At 38.4% G+C, this 19733-nt stretch overlaps 1 protein-coding gene across 1 annotated transcript in view; it reads left to right on the top strand.

The window, feature by feature from the left end:
- LOC117388169 (cadherin-10-like) overlaps window positions 1-19733 on the top strand; it is a 174167-nt gene that overhangs the window by 54062 nt on the left and 100372 nt on the right. The window contains exons 5-7 of the mRNA XM_033985643.2: window positions 7808-7975; window positions 11411-11592; window positions 16650-16903. Coding sequence (XP_033841534.2) covers window positions 7808-7975; window positions 11411-11592; window positions 16650-16903 — 604 coding nt within the window. The remainder of the gene's footprint in view (window positions 1-7807; window positions 7976-11410; window positions 11593-16649; window positions 16904-19733) is intronic.

The following is a 19733-nucleotide window of genomic DNA, read 5'->3' on the forward strand; positions in this document are numbered from 1 at the left end:
AATCACTGAAGCTTTTTACCTCCAAACAAGACATGCGGGCTGCATAAGAGCCTTCGATCTCAGACAAATTAAAGATTCAATAGGACGGCAAATGCATTTCCCCATTTGCAATTTGCTTTCAATTTGAGACAGCTCACAATATAATGTTCTATTTCCGGATAGTTTAAGCCCCTACTGGGTTTCATTTATTAGAGCAACTTTTGGAGCCATTCAACTTTTAAGACTTTTTCTGCACACTCGTCCTTCTAATGGTAGAGGCATACTTTGCACCAGAGCCAGACTTACCCTTCAGGGGGCCCTAACAGTTTGGCTTGGAGGCTCCCACTCCTTCAGCATCTCTTGGGATGTTGATTATGAACATTCCAAAACATGATGCACACTGCCATCATCTACTCTAAATGCATCTGTAATGGCCACATCAGACTGTGAAGCACAAAGGCAGGTACAGAGGCTCACAACAGCCATAGCTACTACAAGTAAAGGTGATCAGCCATTTATGTATTTATTTAGTAGAGTTATTAAATTTTTTGTCTTTGCTACATAATTCCATATATCTTACTTAATATATTAGATGTATTGTTGATGGTGTATATAAAATGTAGAAAATAATAGAATGCCCCATGTTCTAATGTTGAGGATTTGTTGAACTCTCTGACTTTGAGTGTTTTGAATGTTCTGGACACCATTGCCCCGATGAATGTTAAAGATAAGCAGAAAGCACCATGGAGGAACGATGACTCGGTCATGGCACAGAAAAGGGTGTGCCGGAGGGCCGGAGTATTCTTTAATGACAAGGTTCAGGGCATTAAAAATGCCATCAATTCCACAACACAAATAACAACCCAACCACTTTGCACCTGTAACTGACAAAACTGCCCAAGAGATTGTCACCAGTCTGAGTTCATCTACACACTGCCTCGATGTGTTACCCACTAAATTTCTAAAGTCTGTGGTCAACAGTTTGCTGTCACCTCCCACTTGCATAGTTAACATGTCACTTCAATCTGGAACATTCCCAAGAGCTTTGAAAACTGCTGTTGTCAAGCCTCTCCTAAAGAAGAGCTGTTTTGATGCCACGATATTGAACAACTAGCGACCAATCTCTAATCTGCTGTCTACCTAGAAAAAAGGGAGTACTTTGTTGAAATCGGAAAATGTGTCTGAGATAAAATGTCCCTGACCTGTGGGGGTCCCCTAGGGGACCCCTGTTGTTCAATCTCTATATGCTGCCATTAGGCCTGTTACTATGCAGCAATAATGTGTCCTACCACAACCGCAGATGACACGCAGATCTATGTCTCACTGGCAGCAGGTGAATATGGACCAGTGGATTCACTCTGCCACTGCATCCAACAGAACAATGTGTGGATGCAAAACAACTATCTTCTGCTAAACTCAGACAAGATGGAAGTCATCATATTTGGCCCACAGAAACATAGATAAAGTGTTAGCAGTCACCTCCAGTCTCTCTCTCTAAAACCTTCAAATCAGGCTAGATCTAGGGGTAATAATGGACTCAGACTTAAACTTTAACAGCCATATCAAATAATTCACATCTTTTTTTTTGTTTAATTTAATTTTTCTAGACTTTTGTTTTAAACACAAACACCACAACACAACAACACTCAACAAAAAACAAAAGAAACAAAAAACAAAAAAACAAAAAAGGGTGTACAGTTACAACCTCACATAATAATCGCATGATCAAATGAATTCTGGTCTTCTAGTCAGAATATAGGATTTCCATTTTTCCCATATCTTGTCAAATTTGTCCTTTTGCAGTCTGCTGTACAGTGTAATCCGTTCCATGACAAACATTGAGTAGACCAGGTTATGCCAATCGTCCAGGGTGGGGAGGTCCGCCTTCGCCCATTTTTTTGTTATTGATTTCCGTGCCGCCATGCTCAACATACCAAACAAACGTCTCATCTCATTGCTTGTGTCCACAGAATATAGGAGTCCAAACAATAATTCGTCCCAATTTAAAGGCTCTCGTAAATTAAATATTACTCTTAATTCTGAACGAATATTATTCCAAAAATTCTGTATCATTGGACATGCCCAAAACAAATGATAATGATTTGCTCTCTGAACACCACAATTTCTCCAACAACCGGGTGAGCCCGAATAGTGTGAACTCTGTGCAGGTGTTATAAAATATCTGCTGAGGCACTTCCATCCAAAACATCTCCATGAATTTGAACTGGTGATCTTCCATTGGAAAGCATTATGTTTCACCCAGGTTTCATGTGACATAACCGTATTTGCTTCCGCTTCCCATTTTTGTTTAATATAGCTTGTGTTTGAAGTTTTAATGTCTTGAAAGTCCTTATATAGTTTAGAAATCAATTTGAAACCAGAATCATCCTGATATGTCTTAATAAAGATCCTCAATATAGGTATCTCAAAAACATTTTTATCCTTTGGAATGAAGCTTGTTATATAATGCCGAACTTGTAAAAATCGGAAGAAATCGTTATTATTCAACTGAAATTGTCTTTGAATTGATTGGAAGTCCCTCATGGTTTCCCCAGAAAAATATACGCAGTATGATGTCAAGCCTCGCCCGATCCAACTTTTATACAACCCATCTAATGTGTTTGGTGTAAAATCAAGGTCATTTGAAGCCCACCTTAATATTTTGATCGATTCATGCAAGTTATATTTTTTAATAAAATTTAACCAAAGTTTCAGTGGTACATTGATCCACTGATTACCTCGTTGCATCTGTTTCTTAATAAGTCTTTTGTCTCCAAGTATGGCCTGAATTGGGCAATCATTAGACATTTTTATTTCTATTTCCTTCCACCTGGCTCCATAATCTGTATTACACCAACACAACAGGGTTCTCATTTGGGCTGATGTGTAATAGTCCTTCAGACAGGGTAAAGCAAGGCCCCCTTTCTCCTTAGCCAACTGTAGTGTCTTTAGTCTTTGTCTAGGCCTCCTCCCCTGCCAAATAAACCTGGAGATTAATTTATCCCACTTGTTGAATTGTTCATCACTAATTTGGATCGGAAGTGTTTGAAACAGATACAACATCCTAGGTAGAATGTTCATTTTGACAGTTTCAATTCGGGATTCAAAACAAAGTATTGGTATCATATCCCATCTTCTTATATCACTTTTAATTTTCTGGCATAAGGGCTTCAAGTTCACGTCATACAATTTGGATAAATCCTTTGGGACATTCACTCCAAGATATTCTATATGTTCCAATTCCCAGTTTAACGGAATTTTAGAAGTTAGTGACTGAGTAGGTGTGTAATTGAAACTAAGTAACTGTGTTTTAGAAATATTCAATTTGTACCCCGATAATGAACTAAAAGTATCCAGGTAAGAAAGAAGACTTGGAAAGGATGAGTCTGGATTTGTCAAATATATCAGCACATCGTCTGCAAATAAAGAGATTTTGTGTTCTTGGCCAAACATCCCCACCCTGGTAATGTTACTATTCTGAGCTATACCCCGACTCAACGCCTCAATAAAAATGGCAAAGCACAACGGACTGCTTGGACATCCCTGTCTATTTCCCCTCTCTAGGTTAAAAGATTTGGAGAGGGCTCCATTTACTTTAATTCTCGCTTTTGGACATTTATATAACGCTTGGATCACCTTTATAAATGACTGATGGAATTCAAATTTTCCCAAAATTTTGTACAAAAATTCCCAATTAACCCGATCAAATGCCTTTTCGGCATCAAGACTTATAAGTAACATTTTTTCCTGAGTTTTAACTACCTGGTCTATAATGTGTAAAGTTTGGCGAATGTTATCTTGTGTCTGTCTCTTCTTAATAAAACCTGTCTGGTCCACACTAACAATTTGGGGTAAAATATTTTCTAGTCTCTTAGAAATAATATGTGTAAATATTTTATAGTCTTGATTAAGCACACTAATGGGGCGATAGCTTCCGCACTCAAGTTTATCCTTTCCCTCCTTTGCGATCAAAGAAATAGATGCCTCATTCCAGGATGGGGGCATTATGCCAAATTTCAGAATGTGATTAAATGAAGTTTTCATAATCGGGACCAGTAGGTCCTTCATCTCCTTATACCACTCAGCGGGAAAGCCGTCCGGTCCTGGAGCTTTATTAGTTTTACAATCAGAAATGGCTTTTTTTATTTCAAGTTCAGTAATTTCTGAGATTAAGTTTTTATTTTGTTCTTCGTTTACTTTTGGTAGTTTAATTGTATCCAAAAAAGCCATCATGAGACCACCATCCACCATCGGTTGAGTGTATAATTGTTTATAGAATATCAAGAATGCTTGTTGGATATCTTCCAATTTAGAGACTATAGTATCTGGGGATCTTTTATTTTATGAATTGTATTGTCCAATTGTTGTTTTTTTTAATTTGAAAGCCAATAACTTTGCAGATTTTCCCCCCGATTCATAATATCGTTGTCTCATGAAAGTCATCTTTTTCCTTATTTCACTTGAAAGAATTTCATTAATTTCATTCTTTGTTTTATCTATTTCGATTTTCACGCTCGGATTTAAATTCGTTTTATGTGCATTTTCCAAAGCTTTTAATTGCGTTTGTAGAGTTGTTAAATGTTGATTTCTTTTCTTTTTTAAGTTTGAGCTGTATCCAATAATTTTCCCCCTTATGACCGCTTTCAATGCATCCCATACAATTGTAGGCATAACTTCCTCATTTCCATTTTCGGCCAAATAATTTTGGATGTCTTCTCTAACTTGTTCCCTCATTAAATGCAAAATACTTGTATTCAACCTCCAGGTTGTATCTCTTCTTCCCCCACTTAAGGTAATGTCCATATATACTGGAGTGTGATCTGATATATCCATAACGCCTATTTTACAATCAACCACTCTGTGCAAATCATTTTTAAATATAAGGAAATAATCCAGTCTAGAATACAAATTATGGGGGTGGGAGAAGAAGGTATAATCCCTCTGCGTTGGGTTAGATTCTCGCCAAACGTCCAGAAGTCCCAAGTCTTTCATTGTCAGTTTGAAACTTTTAGTTGTTTTGCTCTCTCCCTGTGTCTGAGGATTGGATGAGTCCAAGGAAGAGTTAAGTCGTATGTTCAAATCACCTCCCAAAATCAAAATGCCTTCTGTCTCTAAGCTAATTAGTTCAAAAATATGTTTATAAAACTTCCATTCAGATCCTGGGGGGGCATATACATTTATGGTCGTAATTAGAACCCCCTGTAGATAACCTTTAACCAGTACATACCTCCCCTCATTATCTCTTTTCTCTTGAATACACTCAAAGTTTAATTTATTAGAAATCAAGGTTACTACCCCTCTCTTTGAGCATTGGGAACATGAAGCTGAAAATTGTTTAAATTTCCATTTTTTAAGTTTTTCATGTTCTGATTTCGGTAAATGAGTTTCTTGAAGTAGGGCCAGCTCTATTCCCTCTTTTTTCAATTTAGTCATAATTTTACTCCTTTTAATTGGATTTCCCAAACCATTAACATTGTAGGTTGCTACTTTAATTATCCCAGTACTCTGCATAGATATTTCCCAAGTAAATTTCCTCCTGTAAATGAAACATGTACACCACTAATAACAGAACAAAACTAGTAACAAACATCAGAACAGATGTTGAAGAACAAAAACAGAACATACTGACTTCCAAACATAGAGCCACTTTGTTGGCCGTAGGGTAGGGAAGGACTACTCCGTCTTCTTGCGCAGGAGCGCCCTCTTCAGCCTGCAGGCTGTTACGTGAGTCCGTAGGGTCTTTTAACTTTGTGTGTGACCCGACTACAAAAATATTCTCATGCCCATATCATGGAATATATAAAACTAATGAAAAATTATCAGTGCAAGATCAAAACCTAGTTGCATAGCTGTGTGAAGCCTTATCTTACTTTGTCTGCAATTCCAACCAAATAACAACCTTAGGGCGTGTCATCCTGACGTCGAAATGCCTGGAGTTTCTCCTTGAATCCTGGCATCTGGGCTGCATGCCCTTTCTTTCCACTCTCCGTCTGCCACATTCGCTGCTTTATTTGCTCCAAAAGCGAAACGGGGGTTTTGACCACGTTAACCGTCATTCCTCTCTTCACCATGTCCTCCGTTGCCTCCTGAGCCGAGTTATATGTGACCGTTCCTCCGCTGTAGTGCACTCTCAGTTTAGCCGGGAAGGGCGTCTGGAATCGGATGTTATTTTCCCGGAGTGCCGCCTTTGCTGCTGTGTACTCTTTACGTTTACGTTGTACTTCTGGGGCATAGTCATTATCCAAATAGATCTTTTTACCTTGAAAATCAAACCCCCTTGCCCGCCACGCCCGCCGTAGAATATCCTCCTTCATCCGGTAACTTGCGAACCTGACCACGAAGGACCGTGGCGCGGCTCCGGTGGGCGGCCTCGCTCCAAGTGCGCGATGCGCCCTCTCAATGCCGAGTGCAGCGGGTGAAGGCAGACCCAAGCCGTTTGCGAGTAAAGTCTCAACAAAGTTTATCACAGATGCCGCTCCGTCTTCAGCCCCTTCAATCACCCCGTATATTCTGATATTCTCACGCCTAGAACGCCCCTCTAAATCCAGTAGTTTAGTTTCAATTTGAGTTTGGAGTTTCGCTAGTTCAATTAGCATCTCCTCTGACGACTGGATGTGCGTCTCTGCAGCCACTATTCGTTCTTCTGCTTCATCCATCCTTTTGCCAATATCAATCATTTCTTCTCTCATTGCATCTAACTGCTTCTTGTTCTCCTTCCTAAAATCACGAAGCTCTTTCAAGATTAAGTCAACTTTGCCTTTATCGTCTCTGTCTTTGACTTTCGCTTCGTCGTCCTCCACGTTGCTATTGCTACTAGCTTGAGATAATGCCTCGTCCTCATCCTCACCGCGTTCCGTCATTTGTGAAGTACTTTTCTTACTTTTTTTGGGCATTCTGTCTTATTTATTTTACCCACCGTTTGTTGATCGAAAAAACTTCAGTTTCGAGTTAGTCTTTGGGTATATCTATGAATTTGCAGTCGGGAGAGAATTCTCTATGCTGCCATCACTTCGCCCGTCAGACCGGAAGTCCCAAATAATTCACATCTATAGCTTTTTACCACCTAAAAACATTGCAAAAATCAAGGTATACTGTCAAAGCCAGACTTAGAGAGACTTATCCATTTGTCTCCAGCAGGTTAGACTACTGTAACAGCCTGCTTACTGGCCTCTCCAAACAAGCGTTAAGACAACTGCAGTACATCCAGAACGCTGCTGCTCGGGTCCTGACTAGAACCAGGAAGTACGAGTACATAAGTTCTGTGCTCAGGTCTCTGCACTGGCTTCCTGTAGCTCAAAGAATAGACTTTAAAGCAGCTCTGCTTGTGTATAAGTCTTTCCATGGCCTAGGTCCAAAGTACATCTCTGACATAGTAGTGCCATATGAACCATCTCACACTCTGAGAACTTCAGGGACAGGCCTCCTGTTGGTGCCCAGAGTCAGGACTAAACATGAGGAATCAGCGTTTCAGTTTTATGCAGCTAAAACCTGGTACAGTCTTCCTGAAGATGTGAGACAGGCCTTTACTTTGACAATTTTTAAATCCAGGCTAAAAACAGTTCTGTTTAGCTGTGCATAAGACTGAAAGGGTTTTATTCTGCACTCTTCTGTTTTAATGTTAATTTTATGATGATTATTTGTGATTATTTATGTTTTGATTTGTGTGATTTTAATGTCCTTCTTATTCTGTAAACAAGTTTGATTGACTTTGTGTACAAATTGTGCTATACAAATAAACTTGCCTTGCCTAATAAAAAAAAATACCTGCATACCTCTGTACTTGACCTCCTTCTGACTTCTGACCTCCACATCCCCCCCTCTGTTTTAGGCACCATAAAGACAGCTCTTCCAGGAATGGACCGCGAGGTGAGGGAACAGTACCAGGTGGTAATCCAGGCTAAAGACATGGCGGGGCAGATGGGGGGTCTGTCTGGGACCACCACTGTCAGCATCACCCTCACCGACGTCAATGACAGCCCGCCGCGATTCGCTAACCGTGAGTCCATAACATCTTTTTACTAGGTTTCAGATGACATTATGTAATTCTATAAGCCCAAAATGTTTGATATATACAGGGGGAGAAACAATATAGGGGAAACTGGATCTTGCCCCTGCCTAGGAATGTCACTGCGTCTAGAATCTGAAAACCACCAATAATGAATATCAAAAGACGAAATTAAAATCTGTCAACTGGACAAATCGTTGTAACAACGATTTAACTCTTTTTAATGGTTTGAGAGGGGAGTTAAAAGAAAACTTCTTTTAAAGTTCTGAAAAGAAATGGTTTAAGACGGGAGTTAAAAAAGCTATTTTTTTGTTAGGAAAGAGAATTCTTCCTTAAACAGGAATGGGGGCCTGAGACATAACCTCTCTCCCATCTATAACACCATCCTCAGACCCAGAACAATAAGAACAATAGCAGGGTCGTTCTAGCTGAAACTGGAGACAACAGATGTTTACAGTTTCAGTGTAGTTAGCCCTTCCCTTCAGATAGTTATAAGGCAGTGGCCACCAGCAATCTGACCAGAACTGAAGAAGCGGCTTGGATGAGCAGCGAAACATCTTCACTCTTACTTCATCTTTTGCTATGGATCATACCTGGATGACTGAGGGTTTACACAGACACTAATGATGAAATATGAAATGTATCTTTGTGCGTGGCACATAAAAAGCCTTGACTATATTCAAGCTAAATACCATAAATGTCAAGTTTAATGCCATACTGTGGGACATTCCTAGGAAAGAGATAGTGTTGACATGCAGGTGGTGGACTTTCCTCCAATCAGACTGTGCTCTTTAATTGTTTTCTAAAATATCTGTAAGGTGATAGATTTTTATGAATGATGGTGATGGTACCTGTTATAAATTTACTTGATAGTTTGACACCAATCAAGAAGCAGTTTAAGAAGCAGTGAAATATGTTGAAAATGACACTAAGTCGAGAGTCCTATTTTAGAGTTTTATATTGATAACATTACACTTTTATGTCCAAACTGATGCACAGTAGCTACCTCGCTGTGTCTCAAAGCTAATTTAAATTAATTGAAATAAAGACCACCCAATTATTTTTATATGTAGAATGTCAGCGTTTTAATATTTATTGTGCCTCAAAATTAATATTAGCATTAGCACCCACCTGCAGCTCCCTATCCACCTCACAGAGATACAACTGAACAGGAACTATTGATGCTAACAGTGAAGTTTGCGGGCACTTTGGTACACAGAGCCAGTTTACACAAGAAACACATTTTTTCCAATGCTCAAAAGATTATCTCAGCATGGTATCAAAATGGTATTTTCATGTGTTTATCAGTAATAATTTCTGTGTATGCTAAAGGACTAAAATCTTAAATATAATTAACTCAAATCTGTTTTACTAATGTGAATAGTTCAAGCTGCCATAAGCACTTTACTCTGTCTGTAGTTAATATTGACACTGTTTACACTACCAGTCAAACATTTGAACACACCTTCTCATTCAGTGTAGTGGAGATGGAGGATTCTAATTCCTTGATTGAAAAGATTTAACTTTGCCAACAAGAGTTTGTGAGGTGTATTACATCACTGCCTCATCCGTTTGGCAATTCAAAAGTCACAAAACTTATCTTATTTCTTCTGTGTGTTTTGGGCTGGGATCGGGTTTAGTTCTGTCCTTGTTTAGCCTTGTTGTAGATTCCACTGCAAAAACAAAGTATAATGAGAAAAACATTGGTGCTGTCTTATCTGCAATAAACCAGGACACCATGTTTGAATGTAGCTTTATTAAGTCCAGCCTTATCACAATCCAATTATGGGCCGTGCTGATATCGATGTGGGTGCAGATAACATGGGACACACTGGCTATTGTTTTGTAAAGTTTTCTAATTAGATTACTCTCTTTTCAATGTTTACTACTGTTTTTCATTAACTTATTTTGAATGTATTCCCAATTTGACAGTGTTCAGATAACACATTGTCAATAGCTGATTTAATTAAGAAGTGCGCCGCGGAGGCTACCTGCTTGTGCCATGGAGATGTTTTTGCTTTGACTGGAATGTTCCATACTATGGAATTATTAAGACCAAAAATAAGTGATCAGTTGTAAACAACATGCTTTTGTTATGCCTTCCTGATAATATATGTGTTTTGTTTGAGCCAAATCTTTCTCTTTTAAGGTATTTTTCTAAAACATGTAACTGAGTGAATGCAAGATAAACATGTTTAATGCCACACTGTAGTGTGGAACATTCGACAAAAGCTATAAGATTTCTATAGAAACAACCAGATGGTAGACTTCATTCATTCAACTTATCTTCCCTTTATTTTTTTATCACAAAACATGTGCATTTTCTCAAACATGCCTCACTCTGTGCTGATCCAAACACGACACAAGCACTGCGCTAACCAGTTATGCAGATAACCATTCCTCTTTTGTGTATAGTCTAGTATTCTACACTTTTCCCTTTTGATATTCAGTTTATGATGTTTATTTATGTTTTCTATTGGTTTGTGTCCTTTAAAGGCTCATATTACACTATTTTCTGATCTATGTTTAATGTTGTTTCCTCATCACAAACAGACCTGAAGTTGTGTTTTGTTTCTCTCATAACATCTAGGCGGCCAAAGATTCAGACTTGGGGTAAAAAGTTGAACAGAGTTTATTTACAAACACTGAAACGTAAATGTAGACTGATGGAGCACATAGTAGAGAGCGGGGTTGTAGCCTGACGTCTTTGAGCCGGTCATAGGTAGTGGGGTCAGAGGCTGGGATGTTCATACCGGTTGTGGAGAGCTGGGTCGGAGGTGCAGGGTAGTTCCAAGAAGCGGGATCTGGCAAAAAAGAGAGAAACCAGCTGAGTGTAGTGATCATACGCACAAAAAACTAGACTGAGCCAAGGCGGAACTATACCACGGGGGGAAACATGGACGATCTGGCGACGTGTGTTGGGTCCTCGGTCCCTTTGTGCTCCACAGGTGCAGGCTTGATTGCTCATGGGCTGCAGGTCTGTAGTGGGTGATGCCACAGCCTCCAGATAAGGACACAGAAGGGAGGAGGAAAGACAGTACAGAGACACAGGGACAGACTGGGATCTTGACAGTTTCATTCACACATGTTTAACACACAAACCCTGCATATTTAGGCTAAATTCTTCTATCGGACTTCTATCCACCTTCACTAGAATCATTTGGATGACATTACAAAGTGGAACAGAGCATTTTGAGCTTTGGAGATGTGGACAGACTATCAATAAAGTGTTACTCAAACATGTGTTAATGAAACAAAACACAACTCCAGGTGTGTTTTTGAGGAGGGAACAGCATTAGAACATGACATAAAGCTCACAAGAGTCCATTTAGTGTAATAGAACCTTTAATCTGTAAAGCACTTTGAATGGATTTGTGTATTAATTGTTCTTTACAAATAAACTCATCTTGTCTATTTTGTTTCCAGACTCGTTCCGTGTGACAGCAGCTGAGTCCACAGAGGTGGGTGGAGCCATCGGGCGGATCAAAGCCGAGGACCGCGACATAGGGCGAAATGCACAGATGGAGTATACCATCGTGGGCGGCCATGACACCTTCAACATCATCACTGACCAGACCACACAGGAGGGAGTGGTCATCATCAAGAAGGTACTATAGCAATGGCTTTTGTAGAAGTAGTAGTTGTAATAGCAGTAGCAGTGGTGGTAGTGGTGGTAGTGGTAGTCGTAGTAGTAATAGTAGTAGAAGAACTAGTAGTAATGGTAGTATTAATGGTATAGTAGTAGAGGTAGTAGTAGTAACAACAGCAGCAGCAGCAGTAATTGTACTAGTAGCAGTAGTAATAATAGTATTAGTGGTAATAATGGAAGTAATTGTGGTAGTAGTATTGTAATTTTCACTACTATAAGTAAAGTACAAATGTGGGATATAGTACAATGAAAAGGTATTAGCATAGCATAAACTATTTGTTAAAATAATCAATTAAATGAAGAAGGTCTTCTCAAATGTGTTATAAATATACTCTCATATTGCTGCATTTTCCAAAATGACTCAAGGAAATTGTTATCATATATAGTACTTAAATGTGTGTACTCCCTCAGTGCCCAGTAGGTTTACAGTGGTCCATGGATGTATACTAGTCTATGTGTTTTATACTTGTGAAAGCTACAGCTTAACATCATTCTAAAGATATTCAGGAAAGGTTCAGTTCTGTTAATGTGACTTTTTTTAGTATCGATACGTGCTCAAATGAGTATCTAGTTTCAATTGTAGTTTTAGTATTGATTAGTATCTGATTTTCGTTACTTTTGACAACCCTCCCCATTATTGGTAACTTCTGTTGGTATTTCTTCCTGCTAATTGTGTGCATTGTGTTTTATAGAGCGGTGCCAGGCAGTGCTAGCAGCCAGGTCGCTAATTAAGAATGAATAGGCAATCAGAGGCTGCTTGAGAGAAGTGACATGTTTTCACACATCGCCACGGAAACAGACGCTATAGTGTTAGTGGAGAGATCCCTCTGGAGTGGCTCTGATGCTTTTCATTTTCAGCAAACAAAACAAACACAGCAGTTAGTTAATATGAAGACTTTAACAGCCCATGAGGACTGGCACATTAAGTGAAGTGATGCTTTGTTGACAGCAGTAGTAGAAGTTACAATTCCCATTGATTGAGTAGTAACTTGTGGGAAAATGAAACAATGATTGATTTTTGTCTTCATTTAAAGGTACACTCTGACATTTTTAATCCATCACCTTGTCTCCATGGAGAGGATATTCAGTGATGGAAGAAGCACTCAGTTTTGTTACTTAAGTACAGATGCTGGGTCCTGTTTTTATTTGTATATTTTTGTTTTGCTCAAATTATTATGAATGTGTCAAAAATAAACCCTCAGCCTTTTCAGCAGGTCTCAGACAATAATAATAATTTTAAAAAAGTTTACTTTTCAGTCCAGTTCAAAAATGTAGTGGAGAAGAAAGTACAGATACTTTTCTCAAATCTAGGGAAGAAAAAGTAAAAAGTACAATGGTAATAAATCTTTTGATTCTTATTCTGATTCTGAAAGCAATAATGTCTCCATGTAGACAAACAGGTGGTGGACCCTTTACCAGAAAAGTTACACAGTGCAGCTGTATGACACCTATATTTACATTTTTATGGTATATGGTCCGCCACCTATATTTGCATGGAAAGTTCCACAGTATTGCATCAGACTAAACATATTCATCTTGGATTTAATACTTTGCACGTGTTTTTATTGCACAAAATAAATGCAACAAATGTCCTTATAGCACATCCTCAGTGCTAAGTGCTTGTCTCTATGGAGAATGCTCAGTTTAATGCCAAGCTAGGGAAACATGTAGAATAGTTTTTTTATCTATCCCTTGTTGTGAGGCTGGAGTGACAAGAGCCTGTTTCTGCTTCTTTAGGTGTAAGATTCACATTTCTTTTTTTTTTTTCAATTTATTTGCAGTACAAAAGATTATTATTATTCAGCTGTAAAATCTGTAAACATTCAATTCAATTCATTTTATTTTTGTAACGCCCAAAATCACAACAACAGTTGTCTCGAAGGGCGTTCATGTTTTGGTTGATGGGGGAAAACGGAGTACCTGGAGGAAACCCATCCAGACACGGGGAGAAACATGCAAAACTCCACACACCCTGGGATCGAACCAAACCTTCTTGCTGTGAGAGTGTTGCCACTCAGCCACCGTGCTGCCTACACACAAAAACAAACAGGAAAATCAAACAACAGGAAAAATCAGACAAAACAAGAAAAATGGGACATCTGAAAATAGTATCGATTTGTGGGAGAAGATGATTATATTTTCAATTTTATAAAAGTCTGAAATCAGAGGTCAAATGAAAAAAAAAAAAGGTAAATAATGTAAAATGTAAATAGAAAATGACATTTTATATAGTGTTTTTCCACCTCCAAGGCTCCAAAGCACATCCAGGAGCCATGCACCCATTCACACATGCTCATACACATGAGATATATATATATATATATATATATATATATATATATATATATATATATATATATATATATATATATATATATATATATATATATATATATATATATATATATATATATATATATATATATATATATATATATATATATATATATATATATATATATATATATATATATATATATATATATATATCAGAAGACTTTTATTGCCATAGTCTGTGAACACAGTTCACAAACTAGGAACTTGATTCGGTGAAAAAGTGCAACATAAACACACTGAATAAATACAAATACAAATAAGGGCATGCACAAAGTTAAAAAGATATGCTTAAAAAAATCAAATGAAATACTTAAAGGGAGAAAAATATGTACAACAGCAGCATCAGAACAACAGTACAAAGTGGCTTATTAAAGTGACCGGTGTTATTAAGTGTCCAGTTTAGTGCAGATATTATAAAGTGTTCATCCTCTCTCTCTCTCTCTCTCTCTCTCTCTCTCTATATATATATATATATATATATATATATATATATATATATATATATATATATATATATATATATATATATATATATATATATATATATATATATATATATATATATATATATAATAAAATAACATACACATTTGTTAATGAATGAGTGAAATACTACTACTGCTTCTACTACCACTACTACCACTACTAATAATAATACTTCTTCCTTACTGTAGTTTGTTTACCGTCTTAAAACCTAAAAAAATAGAACTAGTTAATTTGAAACAGTTTGCAATGGTCCATTCAGAACATCCTAATTATTCACCATGATGAGTTCATTAGCGCGTTTCATAATTCTCAGAGACCAGAGTGGTAGTGCTAACAACAACTAGCATCCTAACAGCACACGTTCTCATTAGACGCAGACAGTACACCGCAGACTTATTTTGACCTCAAGAGCTGCTCATACAGTTTTTCTGCACTGGGGTAACCTCGAGCACAGCCTCTTTAACTTTGGATGAACTTCCATGGCTTTTCTGAACTAAAAGTGTGGAAAATCTCATCTAAGTTTCAGCAGGAGGTTAATTCTAGGCACAGTTGGACTTGTCTGGCCCAGTTCTCTAAACCACAGCACGCTTCAATAAAACAAGAGTGCAACTTATGACCTGACATGCTCTTGTTCACATCCCCATCGCTCACAAAAGACAAGATGAGCTTCAGCCTAGATCCAGTAACATCTGTTCTGGGGCTTTTACCAAAATATGGGAACTCTTGCTAAGTTTTATCATTTATTTCTTATAGTCTTAGAGAAGTTACACTTAAAGCTCCTATATTACACAAAATTGACTCTTGAGATCTTTTAGCCATGTTCTAATGCTGTTAGCTCCTCTAAAACATACCTGCAATTGTGTTTTGTTTCACTCACACATGTTTGAGTAACACTATTAGTCTACATCTCCAAAGCTCAAAATGCTCTGTTCCACTTTGCGATGTCATAAAGCAGTAGTTTTTTAAGTTAACAACTCCTTTTCCCCTTTGTTCTGTAATGATTGGCAGTTCTAGGGTTGAAATTTCCTAAATGATTCTAGTGAAGGTGTATGAAGTTTAAAAACACAGTGGAGCACTTCCTGTATTACCGCATGACATGATGAGTGTTTTTAGTTTGAGGGAAGTACTCAGCCTAAATATGCAGGGTTTGTGTGTTAAAAATATGTGAATGAAACGAAACACAACTCCAGGTCTGTTTGTGATAAGGAAACAACATTAGAACAGAGATCAGAAAAGAGAGGAATATGAGCCCTTTAATGTTTAAGGGAGTGAGATAGGGCCAACATGATTTGTCAATGCTCTCAAGTCAAGGTGAGGTCAAGTTATTTATTTAGTGGTTTAAATATGTTATACTGTATTTATTTATTTTCTTTTTATCTTTTTTTTTTTTTTATCCTAGCTGGTGTCTTGGGTTTAGACACCTTTCTCCTCTTCTCTTTCCCAGTGTGTTTCAATATGTTTCTCATCATTCCAGAGTATTATACGACATTTATTGTTGTTTGTTTGTTTGCTTTGCATGTGCGAAAGCATCTTTAGCAATGTATTTAATGAGAAAAAATGTCAACCATTTAATATCACTTTCACCTACTGTATAACAAATCGGAGGAAAGACAAAGTAAAAAAAAAAAAAAAAAAAGAATAGAATACTGACCATGCTTTGTTTTGTTTATTTATTTATTTATTTATTTTTTATTTCATAGATAGCATGTTGCATAGTGGCTACCATCAAGTTTATCCCCTCACGTGTCCCATCCCTCCCCTCACCTGTCCCCTTTCTCCCCTCACCTGGCCCCTCTCTCAACTGTCCCCTCCTTCCCCTCAACTGTCCCCTCCCTCCCCTCACCTGGCCCATCCTCTTCAGACTCACATGTGCTCTCTGGTCTTGTTCTGTCAGGCTAAAGCTGGCACACTATCAGATAGCAGTGACGTAGACAGCATCTAGTGGTGATATGTGAGAATAGAACAGGGGGGTCGGTCAGTCTCATTACAAATGGTAGCTTTAATGGTTCAGTTTGGTGTTGTGATGTTATTTATGATAGTTGTCATATTCCATTCTTTTCTGTTGTTATTCTTGTAATTTGGCATTGCAACACTGAAATCTCCAGAGAATATTGTCTCTCTTATCTTATTAAACCTTTTTTTTATCTTAAATGAGTGTACAAGCATACAAACATGATACTTGTTCTATTGCAGAGACTGGACTATGAGACCAAGCGAGATTACGAGTTCCGTGTGGAGGTGAAGAACACGTACCTGGACATGCGTTTCATTCAGGGGGTGGAGTTTAAGGACTATGCCACAGTGAAGGTGACGGTGGATGACGTGGACGAGCCCCCTGTGTTCAGCCGAAACCCCTACATCATCGAGGTGCATGAAGATACCGCTTCCGGGAGCGCTGTAGGCGTGGTGTCAGCCAGGGACCCTGATGCAGACAACAAACCTGTCAAGTGAGTACAAAATATACTATAAGATGATTTGGCTAAGTTACCCATACTACTCTACTTTCTGCTTTATGTCATAATCTCATTTCCTCGTCAAAATATATCCTTTGTTGAGTTGTGTTTTGTTTCATTCACACATCTTTAACACTGTATATTTAGGCTGAGTTCTTCTCTCACGCTGAAAACAATTGTATTTCACTGTGTTTTTAAACTCCATACACCTCCGCTAGAATTATTTGAATGATTTCAGCCCTTGAGTTGCCAGTCTCCACAGAACAAAAGGTAAAAGGAGCTGTTAACGTGAAAACTACCACTTCATGACATCACAAGGTGGAACAGAGCATTTTCACCTTTAGAAATGTAAACAGATTAATAATAAAGCATCATTCAAACATGTGTGAAAGAAACAAAACACAACTCTTGGCATATTATAACATGGCTTAAAGCTCACAAAAATCAATTTTATGTGACTAAGCAGCTAAACTCCATCCACAACTGTATTTCAAATAGAGCTGCTAAACTGAGCAGTACCTGAAGGACTGCAGAAAATAGTTAGTAGAGAGGAGGGGTTTGGAAGAACAGTGTCATACTGTATGCTGTGTACTGTCTGCATCTAATTATCTGTTTGCTGATGAAAAATCCTTCTATTGTCTTTTGCTAAACAAAGGCAGCATAAAATATTGGGTTCAGATAATTTGGATGTATGTGCACGTGTGTGTGTGTTTGTGTGTGTTTGTATATGGCTGCGCAGTTCATCACATTTGAATCAAACTATGATCCATTTGTTTCAAATTGTCTATGATCACGTGGGGTGTTTTGGATGGAGAGGTCTGTGAAACATGTGGTTGTGGTTTGGAGCAGAGAGAAACTGGACTATGTTTATCAAATTAATATTGAAAGAGGAAATATACTGTGTATCATATTTGTTCCACGTTGCCTTGCCCCGTGTTTATGTAAGTTTAGAAAGAGGCGAGACAAGAGGCCTGGGAAAATGTCACATATTTATGGCTTTAGTAAAACAGACACTGACAAAGAGCAAAGACAAAGATCTAGCAAAGCAATTTAGTTGGGAGTAGGAGCGAAAAGAGAGATTGAGTAAGATTATGTCAAAAACGTTCCATCTCAACAGGCCTGGTGTGAAGTAATACCACTTTTGAATCTTTCAAATGCATTTCTACCGCTTTGTATGAAAAACAATCTCCTTCAAAAAACAACTTTATCTAATGGGAAGCTTTCGTTGCTTTGTAACGGCTCTGTCCTTAATTACACCACAGCTAAATCAATACAAACAGTGTGTGCGAATACCAGTGCTGCTCTTATCAGCTCACAAATGAAAAGTGTGCAAAACTAATCCATCAAAGGAGCAAAGCATCATGGGAGCTCAGGATTTCAGGGATACTCACTGTCTAGAGCTGTATAGAACTGTGGTTCAGCTTTACAATACAGCACAATAATGAGGAGTTGACACTTGAATTAACCTGCTGAACCTCAATGGAACAGTTTATTAGCTCATTTGAGCAAGAACTCTCAAAGTTTTCCAAATAATTATCACATAACATTGGCTTTCAAAAGTACAAAGGCTAAGATTTAGTTTACTAAATCTAGTTTACTAAGATTTAGTTTACTAAAGCTGTGGTCGGCTACCAGCTTTTTTTTTGTGTGGTTTTTTGTTAGATTGCCAAAAAAACAAAAAAAACAAACAAAAAACAAAAAACAAAAAAACAAAAAAACAAAAACAATCTCGTGATTTCTCTGTACTGGGTCATATCTCCATACATCTGACCTGTAACTTAGTTGTGTTACTTTTATCTGCTTTTTCCCCATATTACAAAACATGAAGACATAACTTCATGCGAGCAGGTGGTGAAATCACTCTGAGGCTTTGCTGGGTAGACTCCCCCTGTTTCCAGCATGTAAAAGTGGTTTTGAATAATACTGTCCCTGGATTTGAAAAAAGAAAAAAAAAAAAAAAAAACTTGCAGAGAATTATGTAAAATCTGTGGAAAATGAAAACATGGATCTTTCTCTTCCCATATGACATAATCCCACAGCACCAGTGCACTCATTCAAAGTGTGAGTGATTCATTTGCACAGTCAGATCTGGCAACTCAGTGGTTCTGGTCCCACACATGGCGCCCACCTGTTTCCAGCTTCTATGGCATAGACAGCGTGGATGGGATTTAAATGGAGTAGATGGCATAGAGTGGGTTGATGGGTATAGTGGGGCAGGTGAGGTAGGTGGGGCAGATGTCCCAGATGGGACAGATGCTGGAGGAGGGGTAGATAGAATATGTGGGCCTGGTGAAGTAGGTAAGGTAGATGCGGTAGGTTGGGTACATGGGCTATGGTGGGCCAGACTGAGTAGTGGGTAGATGGGGTAGATATGATATGGTGGTGGGGCTGATGGGGTAGACGGGTGAGGAAGGTGGGGCATGGCGGGCAGATGGGGGTAGTTAGATGAGGTAGGTGGTGTAGGGTGAGATAGGTGAGGTATTATGGGTAGATGGGGTAGATTTTGTAGATGGGGTGGATAGTGTAGAAGGTGTAGGGTGAGGTAGGTTGGGTATTGGGGGGTAGGTGGGGTAGATGTTGTAGATGGGGTGGATGGTGTAGAGTGAGGTAGGGGAGGTATTGTGGGGTAGGTGGGGTAGATGTTGTAGGTGGGGCAGATGCAGTAAATGGTGCAGGGTGAGGTAGGTGGGGTATTGTGAGGTAGGCGGGGTGGATGTTGTAGATGGGGCAGATGGGATAGATGGTGTATGGTGATGCACATTTAAATCCAGTGGAAATATCTGTTGTGACGATGACAAATGAGCAGCAGCTGGAGGCTTGTGTC

This window comes from Periophthalmus magnuspinnatus, chromosome 20 (assembly GCF_009829125.3).
Source record: "Periophthalmus magnuspinnatus isolate fPerMag1 chromosome 20, fPerMag1.2.pri, whole genome shotgun sequence".
NCBI lineage: Eukaryota > Metazoa > Chordata > Actinopteri > Gobiiformes > Gobiidae > Periophthalmus > Periophthalmus magnuspinnatus.